The sequence below is a fragment of the Podarcis filfolensis genome (assembly GCF_964270895.1).
Source record: "Podarcis filfolensis genome assembly, chromosome: 9".
NCBI classification, from domain to species: domain Eukaryota; kingdom Metazoa; phylum Chordata; class Lepidosauria; order Squamata; family Lacertidae; genus Podarcis; species Podarcis filfolensis.
Genome location: NC_139610.1, coordinates 75063763 through 75082939, shown reverse-complemented (window position 1 = coordinate 75082939; position 19177 = coordinate 75063763). Strand labels below are relative to the sequence as shown.

General features: G+C 44.4%; 2 protein-coding genes across 3 annotated transcripts in view; one reads left to right on the top strand and one right to left on the bottom strand.

Moving 5' to 3' along the window:
- LOC310742420 (C-type lectin domain family 4 member F-like) overlaps nucleotides 1–4142 on the bottom strand; it is a 21469-nt gene extending 17327 nt beyond the window's left edge. The window contains exon 1 of the mRNA XM_083571918.1: nucleotides 3905–4142. Within this exon, the coding sequence (XP_083428044.1) occupies nucleotides 3905–3953 (49 nt within the window). The 5' untranslated portion in view covers nucleotides 3954–4142. The remainder of the gene's footprint in view (nucleotides 1–3904) is intronic.
- On the top strand, nucleotides 2541–19177 carry LOC310742391 (uncharacterized protein). Of its 2 annotated transcripts, none has more exons than XM_083571825.1 (7): nucleotides 2541–2713; nucleotides 7265–7438; nucleotides 9406–9513; nucleotides 11107–11193; nucleotides 16087–16253; nucleotides 18314–18417; nucleotides 18906–19177. In XM_083571825.1, exons 1-7 carry the CDS (start codon nucleotides 2644–2646, stop codon nucleotides 19060–19062), a joined length of 867 nt encoding a protein of 288 aa, XP_083427951.1. In that variant the 5' UTR covers nucleotides 2541–2643; the 3' UTR covers nucleotides 19063–19177. The 2 variants fall into 2 exon arrangements, with proteins under 2 accessions (XP_083427951.1, XP_083427952.1); XM_083571826.1 differs by lacking the exon at nucleotides 2541–2713 and adding an exon at nucleotides 5582–5759.

The window sequence follows — 19177 nt, the reverse complement described above, 5'->3', positions numbered from 1 at the left end:
TGAAGAGATACATAAAGATCAAGCCGGCTTTCTCCCAGGTAGACATTTGTCTGACAATACGAGGAATATAATTAACATTTTGGAGAAGCTGCAAGTGAACATCAATACCAAAGCAGTTTTAATTTTTATAGATGCGGAAAAAGCTTTTGATAATATTTCTTGGAATTTTATGAAGAAAAATCTTCAGGGAATGGGGGTGGGCCAAGGGTTTGAAAATGGTATAAGTGCAATTTACTCAGAACAAAAGGCTAAGTTAATAGTTAATAATGTGATGACAGAGGAATTTAAGATAGAGAAAGGGACACAACAAGGCTGCCCAATTTCCCCATTGCTTTTTATTTCGGTTCTGGAGGTTTTGCTGAATATGATTAGAAGGGACCGTCTGATTAAAGGTATTCAGGTCGGTGCTAAACAATATAAATTGAAAGCTTTTGCAGATGACCTAGTTTTGACGTTACAGGAGCCAGAATCTAGTACGAAAAGAGTATTAGAATTGATTCAAGAATTTGGTCATGTGGCAGGATTTAAGCTCAACAAGTCAAAAACTAAAGTGCTTGAGAAAAACTTAACACCGATTGAGAAAGAGAGGTTTCAGAAGGAGACTGGTTTAACATTAGTTAAGAAAGTAAAATATTTGGGGGTTAATATGACTGCTAAGAACTTAAACTTATTTAAAGATAACTATGAGAAATGTTGGATAGAAGTGAAAAAAGACTTGGAAATATGGTCAAATTTGAAGCTTTCCTTGTTGGGTCGAATTGCAGCTATAAAGATGAATGTATTGCCAAAAATGTTATTTCTGTTTCAATCATTGTAAATATTGGACAAGATGGACTGTTTCAAGAAGTGGCAGAGAGACATTTCCAGATTTGTCTGGCAGGGCAAGAAGCCTAGAATAGAATTTAAAATATTAACTGACGCAAAGGAAAGAGGTGGATTTGCCCTGCCAGACCTTAAACTTTACTATGAATCAGCAGCATTCTGCTGGTTGAAAGACTGGCTGCTTCTTGAGAACACAGACATTTTGGACCTAGAAGGATTTAACAACGTTTTTGGTTGGCATGCATATTTGTGGTACGACAAGGTTAAAGCACATAAAGCATTTAAAAACCATATTGTCAGGAAAGCATTGTTCAATGTCTGGATAAGATACAAAGATTTACTGGAAAATAAAACCCCAAGGTGGTTGTCACCAATGGAAGCGAAGGCTCAGAAAAAGCTCAATATGGAGGTCAAATGGCCGAAATATTGGGAAATATTGGAACAAGAAGGTGACAAACTGAAATTACAGTGTTTTGAGAAATTAAAAGATAAAGTGCGAGACTGGCTTCATTATTATCAAATAAGAGAGGCCTATAATTTGGATAAAAAAATTGGCTTCCAGGTGGAAAAATCAAAATTGGAAACAGAACTGTTAGATCCCAAAACTAAGATACTTTCAAGAATGTATAACTTGCTGTTAAAATGGAATACGCAGGATGAAACGGTTAAATCTGCTATGATTAAATGGACACAAGATATTGGTTATAACATTATGTTTGCTGACTGGGAACAGTTGTGGACCACCATTATGAAATTTACGGCATGTAATGCCTTAAGAGAGAATATTATGAAAATGATGTACAGGTGGTACATGACACCAGTCAAGCTTGCAAAAATTTATCATTTGCCCGATAATAAATGTTGGAAATGCAAAGAAAATGAAGGTACATTCTTTCACCTTTGGTGGACGTGCCCAAAGATTAAGGCTTTCTGGGAGATGATCTATAATGAAATGAAAAAGGTATTTAAATATACCTTCCTGAAGAAACCAGAGGCCTTTCTCCTGGGCATAGTCGGCCAATTGGTGCCAAAGAAGGATAGAACTTTCTTTATGTATGCAAGAACAGCAGCAAGAATACTTATTGCAAAGTATTGGAAGACACAAGAGTTACCCACCCTGGAAGAGTGGCAGATGAAGGTGACGGATTATATGGAATTGGTGGAAATGACTGGCAGAATCCGAGACCTGGGAGAAGAGTTGGTGGAAGAAAACTGGAAGAAATTTAAAGACTATCTTCAGAAATACTGTAAAATTAATGAATGTTAAAATGATGTTGGATTGAAAATAAGTGGCATTAGCAAGAAAGTTAATAAGAATATGCAAAAATGAATTGATAATGGATGAAAATATAGAGTTATAATATGTTAAGATACAGAGTTAAGATAAACGAAAGAGGGTAAGGATTTGCTGATTTGATTATTTAAATGGGAATACAAAAAGGGGAGGTGTGAGGAGGCCAAGGAAATAAGCTAATGAGTTCAAAGTTACAAAAAACGGATTTGTTTTTAATTCTTTTTTAGCTATTTGTCTTTTGTATTTTGTCTTTTTATTCTTCTTTTTTCTTTTTCATGTATTTTTCTATGTTCTCTTTTTTGTATCTTTTTCTTTTTATATGACCTTTTTTATTTTGTAAACTTATGTTTTTGTAAAACTTCAATAAGTATCTTTTTTTTAAAAAAATGAAATAAATAAATAAATTCAACCTTCACAGAACAGGAAGCCACTGTGGACTCTGGGGATAAGCAGAGAGGAAGCAGGATGTTGACAAGCCCATTCTTGCAAAAGATGCCTTGCACCAGACTTCACATCGGGCACCAGCAATGGACCTTACGACTCTTTACGTTCCTGGTACCGGACCCAGGACTGGCTCTCAGGATTGCGTTGCCACAGGTAAGAGCAATTGCTCAGGTAAGGCAATTGTCCTCCACAAGGAAAGCCACTCCCCTCAAATTTACCAGATGGATGGCCTGATCCAGCAGGGTCTTCTGATATTCTGGTGCCTGGGGAATTTCAAACACTGCAAGGGGCAAAGAGGAGCAGACAGACCTCCTCCCCAATACCCCCCACTTTGATATTCACTTTGGACAAAGGTGCATTACAATTCCTGCTGGATCAGGCCAGAGGGCTCCCATTCATCCTGGTCTCACGATGCCCCAAAGGGACGTGGGTGCAGCAGCAACACTCCCCAGAAACTGGTGCTATTCAGAAGCACTACTGCACCCCAGAGCGCAGTGATAACATAGCCATTGCAGACCCTCCAAGTGTCCCTATTTCCCAGGGACCATGTCAGATTTACAGAAGCCTTCCACATTTCTGATTTGATCCCAGAATGCCCTGCTTTTCCCTAAAAAAAGGTAAAGGGACCCCTGAGCATAAGGTCCAGTTGTGTCCAACTCTGGGGTTGCAGCGCTCATCTCGCTTTATTGGCCGAGGGAGCTGGCGTACAGCTTCTGGGTCATGTGGCCAGCATGACTAAGCCACTTCTGGCGAACCAGAGCAGCGCACGGAAATGCCGTTTGCCTTCCCGCTGGAGCAGTACCTATTTATCTACTTGCAATTTGACGTGCTTTCGAACTGCTAGGTTGGCAGGAGCAGGGATTGAGCAACGGGAGCTCACCCCGTCGTGGGGATTCGAACCGCCGACCTTCTGACCGGCAAGTCCTAGGCTCTGTGGTTTAACCCACAGCACCACCCGCGTCCCCTAGGACGTCCCTATTTTCGTCAGAGAAATGTTGGAGGGCATGGAATAGGATGTCCCCAAGGATTCCCCCCAAGCTGGAACTCGCTGGAACTGAGTTCCAGCACCTCTCAGATGGGCACCATTGCCATTCAAAGAGAACGAGAGAGTCCATGAGTTCCAGCCCCGTTTTCCCCCTAGAAAAATAGCACTGGACGTCCTTATTTTCATTGGAGAAACTCTGGAGGGGATGCAATTGTGGTTAGTAGCCATTGATAGCACCTTTCCTCATGAAACTATCTAATCCGCTGCTGTAATGCCTTTGCTCCTCAACCAAGCCCCGATTCAAAATGTGAGACATTTCTTAAAAGGGAAGGGAGCCTGTCATTAAAGTGTGCCCTTACCACCGACTTCAAACTTCGTTGTATTCGCATAGATGATCTCTTGCGCCATCCTTCTCTGGGTGCTGCCAGCCTTGCCTGTTCTTCTGTAGCTGCTCCCTCTAAGACAAACGCCTTTCTATTAAGCCTTTTGTTCCGGCCTCCTGCTCAGCTGTCCCGGCTGCCACGCCCCCTGGCAGCCAACCAATTGGGCAGAGGCTTGGGGGCGGGGTTTAGCTGCTCAAATGCGGCCACGGCAGCACTGCCCTCTCATTCTGCTGCTGGTTTTCGTTGGATCACGCACGCACCCTCCCTTTAGTTCATTGCTATGTTTTTGACCTTGCCATGGACCTGCAGTTGGTCGCCTTGGTTGTCCAAGGGGCCTGGTAGGAACTGGCAAATTGGCACTGGCCACTTGGTTTTTTGCCTAAAAGGTAAAGGGACCCCTGACCATTAGGTCCAGTCGTGGCCGACTCTGGGGTTGCGGCGCTCATCTCTCTTTACTGGCAGAGGGAGCCGGCGTACAGCTTCCGGGTCATGTGGCCAGCAGGACTAAGCCGCTTCTGGCCAACCAGAGCAGCGCACGGAAACGCCGTTTACCTTCCCGCCGGAGTGGTACCTATTTATTTACTTGCACTTTGACGTGTTTTCGAACTGCTAGGTTGGCAGGAGCAGGGACCGAGCAACAGGAGCTCACCCCGTCGTGGGGATTCGAACTGCCGACCTTCTGATCGGCAAGACCTAGGCTCTGTGGTTTAACCCACAGCGCCACCCGCGTCCTGGTTTTTCGCCTACCTTGTAGCAAATCGTCACAACTTTTTGGGTATTGGCGGTTAGGCATTGGAATATGTTTGTGTATTGGAGGGCAGGATGTGGCCATCCCCTACCCCTCCACTTTTTGGGTATTCCGTTAAAGGAATCCGGTGGTTTGTGGATCCTGTCCAACGCCCTTGTTGTATTTGCATCAACAGGCTCCTTCTACTGGTGGTTAACCCTTGATAGACTCACCCCTTCCTGAGGGTATGGAGTCAAGCTCTGTTGTTTTATCCAATGCCTAAGCCAATATCACTCACATGCTGTAATCAATAAAGTTGTGGCCTTTTTTTAGCCTATTAACCTAATATACAGCGTCCTTGTGTCTTTCTTATCGTCAAGTGGGTGGCGGGTCCTCGACTCACAACTGTCATGCTGCCAGAGAGAGGCTTTGTGGTTAAAAACCCAGTGACTTTGCAACTTTGCCGTATTGTTTTTAATATTCGGTTGGAAGCCGCCCAGAGTGGCTGTGGAAACCCAGCCAGATGGGCAGGGTATAAATAATAATAATAATAATAATAATAATTATTATTATTATTATTATTATTATTGGATTTCCCTTGCCAGCTCTGCTCACTTGGCACAAGGCTGGAAGTAGCATTCAGGGACACCTGGCTTACTAGCAGTGTGTGTGAAAAGGATCTAGGGGTCTTGGTGGACCACAAGCTGAACACAAGTCGGAGGATCACAGCTGGGGTCAGAAAGTTGATGAGGAGTTTCCTGGTACCTTCACCTACTTAGATGCCAAAGTCTGCTGCCTCACAGGCCCAGCGCCATCACAATCTGCCTTACCTTTCAGCCACAGGTGTGCTTGTGATGGTGAATGGTGGCAGGGCAGGGCAGGCAGCCAATCAGCAAGCGGCTTGTGTCACAGGGCTGCTGCTTGCACCATCTTGGGAGGACAAAGAAAGCGAGTATAAGGCCGTGGGAGGGAGGCATAAGAATCCATGGGAAATACAGAGCAGAAATAGCGTAGGGTTCAGGAGAATCAAACTCGGAAGAAGAGCAAGCGAAATCCTTGAAAAATACTCTGGAAGGGAATCCTAAAGTGAACAACAAGCAGAAGGTACAGTAGTTGCCTCGACACTACAGCAGATTATCCAATGTTGGGAAGATTTTCTTATGCCAGGGTTGCCATCCGTCCAGAATTTTCTGGACATAGCCGGAATACCGCAGGCAGAAGCAATGTCCGGGCAAAGAATCACAAAAAAACGTCCGGGAAAATCTGATCATATGGCAACCTATGTCGCTAGTGTTGTTTTCGGCTATTTTCCTTTAAAAATAGCTCAGAAACCTCTCTCTTTTTTGGGGTGGGGGTGTCAATTTTGCCCAAAAAGCTCAACAACCTTTGTGTACAGATGTTCACTTTTTGAAATATGGCAACCCTAATTTAGGCAATCCCTGATTTTTTTTAACCTCAGCTCTCCATTATTGGAGGGACGCGGGTGGTGCTGTGGTGTAAACCACTGAGCCTAGGGCTTGCCGATTGGAAGGTTGGCAGTTCAAATCCCCGCGACAGGGTGAGCTCCCGTTGCTCGGTCCCCGCTCCGTCCAACCTAGCAGTTCTAAAGCGCGTCAAAGTGCAAGTGGATAAATAGGTACCTGTTATGTACTGAGTTGAATAGGATCCAAACTGCAGCAGTCTGATTGGTCCTAGAACAATAGGATCCAAAAGGCAGCAGTCTGATTGGTCCTAGAACAATAGGATTCAGAATGCAGCAGTCTGATTGGTCCTAGAACAATGCAGCAGTATGATTGGTTGGCAGGAACCACCCAATCATGCTCCAGATAGAAGTGAATCCACAACCTGATTGGCTTACAGTAGAATTCCGGAATTAGCCAATCATGTGCAGCCCATTGTGTAAATAATGTATATAAAGCAGATACTTTGAGGGGACATTCATTCATTCCTCCTCACCACTATGAGCTGAATAAAGAGCATGAAATCACTTTGCGACTTTGAGTATATTTCAGTACCGCTCCGGCGGGAAGGTAAACGGCGTTTCCGTGCGCTGCTCTGGTTGGCCAGAAGCGGCTTAGTCATGCTGGCCACATGACCCGGAAGCTGTCTGCAGACAAACGCCGGCTCCCTTGGCCTATAGAAAGAGATGAGCATGCAACCCTAGAGTCGTCCGCAACTGGACCTGACGGTCAGGGGCACCTTTACCTTTACCCCATTACTGGAGCTTAAACTGTTCCCATTCCGCAGTGAATGTCATTATTTGAGAACTTAAAAGAACAGTTAAAATCTGTTGGGCAACTGGCCCTCCTTTCCCACCTTCTCCAGATGATTCTGAGCCCCCCGCCCTAAGATTTGCCTCCTTTGAGACCCCCGTGGTCTCCATTGCATCGCGACAGATTTGTCTGAATTTGAAATGCAGTATCAGCCATGAATCGCAGGTGTGACTGCCTGTCGCTCAGCTACCTCCAAATGCTAGGGGGTCCCTCTGCCTATTGGGTCCTGAGTGCAGCGCCCAAATCCCTGAATAGGCAAAAGGCAGGGGGCCTGATGATGAACTTGCCCCTCAATTTGTTGTCTTCATGGGTCTTTCTTCCTTCTTGTCATTGCAGCCATGGCCCCCAAGAAACCACCACCACCACCTGCAAAGGCGGCGGCGGCAGCACCACCACCACCCGCACCAGAACATTCTGGCATGACACCGCAACGTTTAAAGATGATATGGATGTGCATTGGTGGGACGGTATTGGTCTTCGGTACCATAGCTGCAGTGATGGGCTATCTCTGTAAGTTCAACTCTGTCTGCTGACACACACCTTCCCCAATCTGCTCCTGAACAAACTGTGCCGCTTGGTTTCTCCTGCCGAAGAAGGACAGAGGGTTGAACAAGGTGCCCTCGCGCAGTGAACAGGCGAGGAGGGCTGGGCACAGCTAAGATGCGTCTGTTGGCACCCCGCACCTGGCGGCAGGCTTGTTGAAGGGCCCCTTAGCATGTACAGACACTCCAAGCACCCTTGTTTTCCAGGGCTGGATCTACGCTGAACTTTTAAACGTTATTAGAACGATATTAGATACTTTGTTCTAAAACATCACAGGACATACTGGTACAGTCATACCTCGGGTTGAAGTAGCTCCGCGGTGACCCGGAAGTAATGGAGCGCGTTACTTCCGGGTTTCGCCGCTTGCGCATGCGCAGACTCTCAAAATGACGTCATGCGCATGCGTGGAAGTGGTGAAACGCGACCCGCGCATGCGCAGATGCGCAGTCGCATCTTATGTTTACTTCAGGATGCGAACAGGGCTCCGGAACGGATCCCGTTCGTATCCAGAGGCACCACTGTACATTAAATAATATCCCTTACCTGTTTTTTGTTGGTAACAATGCAGTTTGCCTATTGCCTGGTTCCTGGTTGCTCTGCAGAAACCTCTGGCATCAAATTTTAATAACATATTGTTAACATTACAAGCAACACGTAATGTGTCCATCTATGTTATGAAAAGCATTCCTTAATTCTTCCTATTTTTATAAACCATGAGTGTATATCAATCACGGGGACAATCACAGATTTACAGAAGCTGTCCCGATTTCTGATTTGATCCTGGAATGTCCCATTTTCCCTTAGGACGTCTTTATTTTCATTGGAGAAATGTTGGAGGGTGTGCCGTTCTGTGACCCCCCCAAGCCAAGCAGATAAGTAACTATACAGCATTCCATCAGCTTTGGCTGGTGTCCCAGCTACGCCCCTATCTGGACAGGGATAGCCTAACTACTGTTGTCTAAGCTCTGGTAACCTCAAGGTTAGATTACAGTGGTACCTCGGGTTAAGAACTTAATTTGTTCCGGAGGTCTGTTCTTAACCTGAACTGTTCTTAACATGAGGTACCACTTTAGCTAATGGGGCCTCCCGCTGCTGCCACGCCACCACCACACAATTTCTGTTCTCATCCTGAAGCAAAGTTCTTAACTTGAGGTACTATTTCTGGGTTAGCGGAGTCTGTAACCTGAAGCGTCTGTAACCTGAGGTACCACTGTACTGCAATGCGTTATACGTCAGGCTGCCTCTGAAGACGGCTCGGAAACTTCAGCTGGTGCAGAATTCAGCGGCCAGGTTGCTCACCGGAGCAAGATGGTTTGAACATATTACACCAATCCTGGTCCGACTGCACTGGCTACCGATTAGTTTCTGGGCCCAATTCAAAGTGCTGGTTTTGACCTATAAAGCCTTAAATGGCTTGACCACAGTACCTCAAGGACCGCCTCTTTCCATATGAACCTACCTGGACCCTGAGATCATCTTCTGAGGCCCTCATTCGTGTGCCTCCTCCTCGAGAGATACAGAGGGTGGCAACATGAAAACGGGGCCTTCTCTGCAGTGGCTCCCCGTCTATGGAATGCTCTCCCCAGGGAAGTTCGCCTGGACTCTCCTTCCTTGGAGGTTTTAAAGCAGAGGTTGGATAGCCATCTGTCATGGATGCTTTAGCTGAGATTCCTGCAATGCAGGGGGTTGGACTAGATGGCCATTGGGGTCCCTTCCAACTCTATGATTCTGTGATCTCAGGCTGGGTAGCTGGTAGAGGGCTTTGCAGGAGTCTCTGAAGAGCTACTACCTGTTGAGAAGACAGTCCAAGGCTTGGTGGAACACGGCTCAACCTCTGAATATGGCAGTTTCATGTGCTTATTATGGGGTTATTGAGGGGGCAGTTGTTTGGCAGCTGGAAATCTGAGTTCCCGTCCTTGTCTTAATACCTTTAGATAGCAATATGCTAGCGGAACCACCCCATCACCTCGAACCGTCGTTGAACAGACTCAGAAGCTCAATGGCCGCTTCGTACAGACGCCCTAAGCTCAATTACGGAAATGGTAAGTGGGATAGGAATAACTCTTTATTTCCAATTCCGGTTTCGAAATGCGGGGCGCGGCACAGTTTCCATAGCTCTGAGGACTGAAAAGAAAAGGCGGAAATCTCCTGAAGATTGTTTTTATTTAGTCGTTTAGTCGTGTCCGACTCTTTGTGACCCCCTGGACCAGAGCACGCCAGGCACTCCTGTCTTCCACTGCCTCCCACAGTTTGGTCAAACTCATGTTCGTAGCTTCCAGAACACTGTCCCACCATCTCATCCTCTGTCGTCCCCTTCTCCTTGTGCCCTTCATCTTTCCCAACATCAGGGTCTTTTCCAGGGAGTCTTCTCTTCTCATGAGGCGGCCAAAGTCTTGGAACCTCAGCTTCACGATCTGTCCTTCCAGTGAGCACTCAGGGCTGATTTCGTTCAGAATGGATAGGTTTGATCTTCTTGCAGTCCATGGGACTCTCAAGAGTCTCCTCCAGACCATAATTCAAAAGCATCAATTCTTCGGTGATCAGCCTTCTTTATGGTCCAGCTCTCACTTCCATACATCACTACTGGGAAAACCATTCCTTTATCTATATGGACCTTTGTTGGCAACTCCTGAAGATACAGATGTGGACGTTTGGCTAGCCTTTATAGGAAGTTTGTGGGTTCTTTGTATATAGAAATACCCACCATAATATCAAATCATGATAGGATGTCCCCAGGGCTTTCCCCCCCAGCTGGAACTCACTAGAACTGAGTTCCGCCACCTCTCAGGTGGGCACCATTGCCATTCTAAGAGAACGAGGGGAAAGTTGATGGTGAGTTCCGGTAACCCTTTCCCTAGAAAAATAGCACTTATTCTTATAATTTACATATAGACCCCCCAGCTTCCTCCAAAGGAGGTCAGAGCAGCGAACATGCCAGCACTAATATTTATTGACAATGCTAGCACAACTGAAACTTCTTAATAACAGTTTAAAACAACTTTCTAAGGAAGGAATGTTGCATTCGATTACATCCCACAATTGTAACCTAGTTATCCTGGAAAAGGTTTAAGTTCTTTGCTGATATCCATTTTCCCAAATATTTAACCCCCCTGTTTTAATTCTCGTAATATTCTCAAGTCTTTCTTTCGCCTGTGAGTCTAGATTTTTAACTATCATTCCCCCCTTCCCCTTATTTATATAGAATCCTGCTAAGTTGCCAAATTTTGTTATAGTTTCTACTGTCCTTGGGACACTTTCCATCAGATTTTCCAATGTCGACGCAACGTTGTCCGCAAGGCTTTGACTTCATAGTCTCTCAGCCCAACCTTAATTCCTGTTATTTCATCATTTCCCCGTATTTCTCTAGTTAACACTTCCAATGTTGGGATTAACAACAGTGGAGACAGGGGGCATCCCTGCCTTGTCCTTATTACTGGGATTTCAGTCTGGGGAGAGGGGAATTTCCGAAAGGCAGCACTTTGGATCTTAGGCAAATCAATTAAAAATTTGTGGGGTTTTATTGGCGTTTTTCTCAAATAAAAATATGGCAACCCTATAACATGTTTAAATGTGTCTGGGTCTGGGTTGGGCTGGTGCTAAAGAAACTCTCATTCTAATTTTGGGAATACTTTCAGCCATAAAGGTATCAGATTTTGCTTTGACGTTGATGGACACATTGAAAAGCAACCAGCATGAATATGCAGAGCAGAAGAAAAACTACCGTAAGTACCTGCATGTCTAAATACGGGGCACACTTTGAGAACGCAAGGGGGCAAATGGATATGACGGTGAGCCAGAAACTGAAAGGGTGGTGAAATATTCTTGGAGTCGAGAGTGGATTTCATGCTCTTGATTCAGCTCATAGTGGTGAGGAGGAATGGAAGTTCCCCCAGAATGTCTGCTTTATATACATTATTTACACAATGGGCCCCATGTGATTGGCTAATTCCGGGATTCACCTGTAGGCTAATCAGGTTGCGGATTCACTTCCACCTGGAGCTGGATTGGGTGGCTCCTGTGGATCAATCAGACTGCTGCATTCTGGACCCTATTGTTCTAGGACCAATCAGAATGCTGCATTCTGAATCTTATTGTTCTAGGACCAATCAGACTGCTGCATTCTGGATCCTATTGTTCTAGGACCAATCAGACTGCTGCCTTTTGGATCCTATTCAACTCAGTACATAACGCCTGGAATGCTGGAATTACAAAAAAGGGGGGGCACACCCTTAGCTTCCACAAAGATTAAAGGCCACCCTGAATGAACATTAAATGCTGGCACAGAGCACTGGCTAAGGGAAGGAGCTGGGACATATCAGTGTTCAATCTCAGCCATTCGGCAGCTTTCTCTTGTGTTTTACTCAGGCCCTGCTCTGTCAGTTTTGGTTTCTTTCTTCATCTTCTCAGTTTCCCACATTTCCACAGCAGTTTGCATTTATTTAAAATAGGTTGTCATGAAAATGCACGAGCATTTCAGCGCACGTTTCTCCTCAGTAATGCCCAGTTTTGCTTGCAATTTTGCTTCAGATGCAATTATTATTATTATTTTTTGCAAAGTAATTTCCTCTTAAGAGGATGCGGTCCCCGCCGTCCCCCGTTGTCATCACAGACATAGGCATTTCAACACTCCCTTCACCCTAGTCTATGCCTTTTTCCAAAGTTCCTTGGCTGGTGAACTGCATTTCAAAACCCAGAGGAGTGTAACTTTTGAGGAATGGTCGTGTTTCAGGTCATTTCGGAGAGTGCAAATCGGGCAGGTTGGCCTTTAAATCAAATTCCCTCCTCCAGAAAGATGGACTTATGAAGATCTGTTAGTAAAAACAGAAAAAGGATGGAAGATTAGACCATATGGAGAGATAAAAAACAAGCTAACAGGTTGGATTCAATTTCATCAAATTAACGCTTTATGGACCGAAGACAAAAAGATTGGGATAAATGAAAAAAAATCCAGATTCCAGGTAGAAATGTTGGAAAGTAAATCAAAACTCCTATCCAAAATGTACAATCAATTGTTAGAATGGGACACTGAAGATGAAGAAGTAAAAGAAGTAATGGTGAAATGGGCGATAGACTTTGGATACAATATAGAATTTGATAGTTGGAGGAAACTTTGGAATAAAGGTATGAAATTCTCAGCTTGTACAACACTTAGAGAGAACATGGAAAAAATGATGTATAGGTGGTACATCACGCCTGTAAAATTAGAAAAAATGTATAAAACCGGAGACAAAACATGCTGGAAATGTAAAATTAAGGAAGGCAACTTTTACCATATGTGGTGGACTTGTGAGGTAATCAAAAAGTTCTGGGAGCTTATTTACAATGAATTAAAAAAATACTTAAATATACAAAAAAAAAAATTTCCTTCCAGTAGCACCTTAAAGACCAACTAAGTTAGTTCTTGGTATGAGCTTTCGTGTGCATGCACACTTCTTCAGATACCCACCATGCACACGAAAGCTCATACCAAGAACTAACTTAGTTGGTCTTTAAGGTGCTACTGGAAGGAAAAAAAATTTTTTGTTTTGACTATGGCAGACCAACACGGCTACCTATCTGTAACTTAAATATACCTTCACAAAAAAACCTGAGGCCTTCCTCTTGGGGATAATTGGAGGAGAAATCAAAAAGGAGGACCAAATATTTTTCCAGTACGCAACAGTGGCTGCTAGAATATTAATAGTACAAAATTGGAAGACACCAAAAATCCCAACGGTAAATGATTGGCGAATTAAATTATTTGAATACATAGAATTGGCAAAAATGACACAAAAAATAAGAAACCAAAAAGGTACAAAGTTTAATAATGAATGGAATAAATTTATGACATATATTGAAACAGATGTAAGAAATTTAAAAATCACAGCAGGCTCGATATAGCGCCTGCGACGTAAAGAGATTTAAGAAAGTGAAACTGCAGATAGAAAACTTTTTGTAACATATTCCAAAACCGAGTTGAAGGGAAGTCAATCATTGTTGTGTTATTTAGTTACTGTAAGTTTAATTTGTTGGTGTGTTTTTTTGTTATGTAATGTTTTTCGTTACTTTTTTGTTTTTTTATTTTGTCTTTTTTGTTGTATTAGTGTTTGGTGTTGTATGGTGAATTGAAACTAATAAAAAAGATATTTTTTTTTAAAAAAATAAATAAATCAAATCCCCTCCTCCATTGAAGCAACCACTTGTGGAGCCACAGGTCAGCAGAAAAGCCCAAGCGTTGCAGGGAAATAATCTTTGGGCGAAACAGGGAGTCCAGGAATCCTTGTCTTGTCTGCCTGGGCCAGCATCCATCAGTGCCATTAATTTACCGTATTTTTCGCTCTATAAGACGCACCAGACCACAAGACGCACCTAGTTTTGGAGGAGGAAAACAAGAAAAAAGATATTCTGAATCTCAGAAGCCAGAATAGCAAGAGGGATCGCTGCGTAGTGAAAGCAGCAATCCCTTTTGCTGTTCTGGCTTCTGCATTTGCTCCATAAGACGCACACGCATTCCCCCTTACTTTTTAGGAGGGAAAAAGTGAGTCTTATAGAGCAAAAAATACAGTAATTTGATTTTGAATTGATTTTAAAATGAATTGATTTTAGAATGCTGTGTTACTTTTATTGTTGTTAGGCGCTCTAAGCCAGGCTTCGGCTGGGGAGGGCGGAATATAAATTTTTATTATTATTATTTTTTTATTTTGTCTGCCAACCCAATCATCTTCATTAGACACTTCAAAGATTATTTCACGCCACTCTTCTAAGGAATACAACAGACAGAAAAATACAAGAGAAGATGAATAAATTAGAATGTAGAATGTAGCATGGAAGTGACAATATAGGACTTGTATTTTGTACATAATGAACTTGGTGGTCAACTGGAAAGCTACATTTTAATATATTATATGTTGATTTTGACATTATAAGAAGCTGTGTTGAATTTTTGAGAAGTAGTTTCTACTAACTAACTTTGTAATTGTTACTATACGGCCTATTACGTTTACGTGTTTTTTCAATTGGATTTGCGTAATATAGGCATTCTGGTGGTTTGTGGTTTGTGGTGCCCCCTGCAGGACACCTAGTGTGACTGCACCGGGCACACTAACCTCAAACCACCTCTGTGTGCTCGATGCATATGATTTCTTCAGTCAAGAACCAGTCCTAGCCACTTGGCAAAACTTGTGCATGAGGCTGATCCTGATAAACTTTACTGTCATAATAGTGATAATCTATGCTGGAAATGTAAAGAAAAAGAGGGTACCTTTTATCACATGTGGTGGACCTGCCCCAAGGTGAAAGACTTCTGGGAGACGATTTATAATGAATTGAAAAAAATGTTGAAATATACATTTATTAAGAAACCAGAGGCCTTTCTTCTTGGAATAACAGGTCTGGAACTGCCCAAGAAAGATGTTAGATTGCTTTTGCATGCCACAACTGCAGCTAGAATTTTGTTAGCTAAGAATTGGAAAACAAAAGAAGTCCCAACAGTGGAGGAATGGCAGATGAAGATGATGGACTTTTCGGAGCTAGCCGACCTCACCGGAAGAGTCTGCAACCAGACGGAGGAGTACCAGGAGGAATGGATGAAATTCAAAGACTATTTAGTTAAATATGCCAAGATAACTTAATTGGAAAAACTTGCAAATACCAGATAGGCCTAGGATTTAAATATGCGATGTTAGAGAATAATATGTTTAAAGTTAAAATGAAAAGAAAGAAAGATGTTAAGTGATTAAGTTAATTTTATGAGAAAAACAGTCACAATGAAATACACTGAAACTCAGCTAGGGGGGATTTGAGGAAGTCACTTAACGATGTTACTAAGATTGGATTAAGTACAGTTAAGATGTATGTGTGTTTGTTTGTTTAATTTTTTTGGGAAAATCAATAATTTTTTTTGGGAAAAAAAAGAGCGAATGAAGCGCCCCACATCACACATGGGATGGACAGGGTTTTGAACACAACTTGTGCTGGTCCTGGGGGCTAACAGAGAGGCGAGGTCTGAGTCCAGTCCGAGGTTGATGGTGCAGTATGGAGGCTGTCCGTCAAAGCTGTAGCTGCGTCCAAGGCAGGGAGTTGGGTGGAGTCAGGAACTCTGGCAGAAGAGCAGGACAGGGCCCAGGCAGGAACTGGCAACCAACAATGTTGCTCCTGCAACCTGGGACTGGGGCTGGCTAGCTTTTATCTGCCCCGAGGCACAGGGCGACCCCTGTCCACAGGTGACTCGCCTCTCCTGGCCTGGAGGCGAGCACTCCTCCTGCAGGAACTTAGTTCCCTCCGCCTCTCTGCCCTGAGCCTCTGCAGCTCAGGAGAGGCTGGAGGGTTCCTGGACCCAGAGGCAACCTCCGCTTCCCCTGACGGGGCTGAGAGTGGAGCACCTGCAGGCAATGGATCCTCCATCACCTCAGGGGCCAGAGCAGACTCAACTGGTGCCTGCACCTGAGGATCCAGCACAGGTGAGGACCCTTCAGGCTCAGGCCCCAGTCCCAGCTCAGCTCGTTCTGGAGGTGGGGACTCCTGCGCAGGCTGGGATTCCTCAGGTTCAACCTCTGAGTCTGAATCCCAGGCCGTCACACAACTGCTTGCAGTCCATGCGCCATGCAATAGCAGCATTTTTTCTCTCTCACTCATAGAAAGTCTCTACAAGAAAGATACTAAAGCCAGATCTGCTGGTACCTGGGATACTTTTGGGAGGAATCTCTACTATGTTTCAAAAGGAAGAAAGACCTGGTATGATGCGGAGAACTTCTGTGTGTCCAGAGATTCCCACCTGGCCTCTGTCTTAAGTGATGAAGAACAGGTTATATATATTTTTCTTTCTCTCTTCCACAAAGTGGTCAACCTCTCTAGTGCCCAATCCTCCTTTCAACCTTGGTTGTTCTTGCCCTCGCCTGCAAATGTGTTATGATTTCTTGCAGCTATTGCCATGGCTGCCTCGTTTTTTGTTTTTGTTTTCAATAATTTCTATTCATTTTCAATTACGAAAATCCAATATGCGTCAAATTATATTAATTTGTTGTTGTTGTTGTTTAGTCGTTTAGTCGTGTCCGACTCTTCGTGACCCCATGGACCAGAGCACGCCAGGCACTTCTGTCTACCACTGCCTCCCGCAGTTTGGTCAGACTCATGTTTGTAGCTTCGAAGACACTATCCAACCATCTCGTCCTCTGTCGTCCCCTTCTTCTTGTGCCCTTCATCTTTCCCAACATCAGGGTCTTTTCCAGGGAGTCTTCTCTTCTCATGAGGTGGCCAAAGTATTGGAGCCTCAGCTTCACGATCTGTCCTTCCAGTGAGCACTCAGGGCTGATTTCCTTAAGAATGGATAGGTTTGATCTTCTTGCAGTCCATGGGACTCTCAAGAGTCTCCTCCAGCACCATAATTCAAAAGCATCAATTCTTCGACGATCAGCCTTCTTTATGGTCCAGCTCTCACTTCCATACATCACTACTGGGAAAACCATAGCTTTTACTATACGGACCTTTGTTGGCAAGGTGATGTCTCTACTTTTTAAGATGCTGTCTAGGTTGGTCATTGCTTTCCTCCCAAGAAGCAGGCGTCTCTTAATTTCGTGGCTGCTGTCACCATCTGCAGTGATCATGGAGCCCAAGAAAGTAAAATCTCTCACTGCCTCCATTTCTTCTCCTTCTATTTGCCAGGAGGTGATGGGCCCAGTGGCCATGATCTTCGTTTTTTTTATGTATCCAATAGTAATACCAATTCAGATACAAATCAATTACATAGCCAATTATAAATTTTGTATGGCTTCCCATGTGCTGTACTTCAGGGTCTGGTTCTCTTTAGTTCTGACTCCAGACTATTGCTCAAACCAAATGCAATCCATTCTTGATAAAATCCCTTATACCACAGCTACAATGATTAACTTCAGTTCGTATTATCACATATAGTAGTTTGTAAATTTGCAAACAAAGTTCTCTTTTCTACTTCCTGTGTGAGGTTTTAAGTTCCATCAATTGTTCCGTTATCAAATATTATGTCCATATTAATTAGTTCCTGATCTCCTTTGATGACTCGGAGTTACTCTGGAGAGGTACTGTATTTTTTGCCCCATAGGACACACTTTTCCCCCCTCCAAAAATGAAGGGGAAATGTGTGTGCGTCCTATGGGGCAAATGCAGGCTTTTGCTGAAGACTGGAGAGTGAGAGGGGTCGGTGCGCACCGATGCCTCTCGCTCTCCAGGTTTCAAGAAGCTATCCGCAAGCCTTGCAAGCTCGGCGGGAGTTCCCGCGGGCTCACAAGGCTTGCGGGCAGGGCAGCAGCCTGCAGCCCGAAGCACAGGGAGCCCTCCAGAGGGCGCCCCGTGTTTCGGGCAGGTGTGCGCAAGGCTTGGGGCTGCAGCCGCGGCTGGGGGGGAAATAATTTTTTTTATTCATTTCCCCCCCAAAAAACAAGGTGCGTCCTATGGGCCGGTGCGCCCTATAGGACAAAAAATACGGTATCTCCCTTTGTTCTCATCTCTTCTGATGTGGCTGTAAAATTCCACTTTCAATTTCTAGCCGGGAGTCACCCAATGTTTTGCCAAAGTCCTGCCTGGCTGGCCTCCAGGTTCTCCCCTCCACGTCCAGTCAAAGCAATTAATTATAATTATAATTATGCCCCACCAGAGCCCCGGCAAGTCTTCGAAGTCCAGTCCCTCCTACCCTCAATGAGGGGGCAAGTGAAAAAATTAACTCCGCAGAGGTTCCAAGCCATTTTTATTATCTCCCTCGAAGTACATGTTTCCGTCTGCCTCGCAGCAAGTCACAGCATTCAATGTGCAGTTCCTTACTGCCACATTGCTCAGGCTTAGGTAGCTGAATTTGGGCATTTTGTCAGCTGAGGTCGTTCCTTCTTTCCTCAGAATTACATCACTTCTCAGCTCAAATACCCCGCCTGGATTGGTTTTACAGATGAAAAGGAGGAAGGCAAATGGGAATGGACAGATGGCTCCAGGGTAACAAAACAGTAAGTCTTTTTTAAAAAGGGGGGTGTTATTTCAAGAGGTGTTGGGCAACTGTTCTTGGGCATGTAAGGGAGTTAAGTTATCTTTACAACATAATCTAATCTACAACATAATTTACATGCATATGTGATGCACCCCCAAACTAACCAGGCCAGCTGACCCCTGATTTACACAATGGGTCCTGCGTGATTGGCTATTCAACTCCCCTCCTGGAGCCTGATTGGACTGCTCCTGCAGGCCAATCCGGTTGCTGATTCACTTCCTCCTGGAGCTGGATTGGGCGGCTCCTGCAGACCAATCAGGTGGCTGCCTTCTAGGATCCTACTTGCCTATTGTTCTAGGATCCAAGCTCAGTACATAACAGTGTCACAGCCCATTTTGCCTCAACAGGTCTTGCCACCTCTCACATCCTCCTCATTCTGTTGCCTTGGTAGACCCAGCCTCTCTGTATGTCTTCGATTTAATGGAAGTCTTTCCTCTCTGGTCCCAGGTATTGGCACGAGGAAAACACTTACTTCACAGAAAGCAAGAGAAGACTGGAGAAGGACTGCACATCCATAGTGCCTTCGCTGGCTGGAAACAATTGGCGAGATACCTATTGCCACGAACTACGGAACTGGGTTTGTAAGGAGAGCGTAGAAATTTAAGTTGGCAAAACCTGGGCCAACGCTTGACTGAAGACAGAATGGGTTCCATCCCATGGTTCAACTTCAGGAGACGTCTGCTTAGAAAGAATGAACAGAAATATACTATTCCACGCAA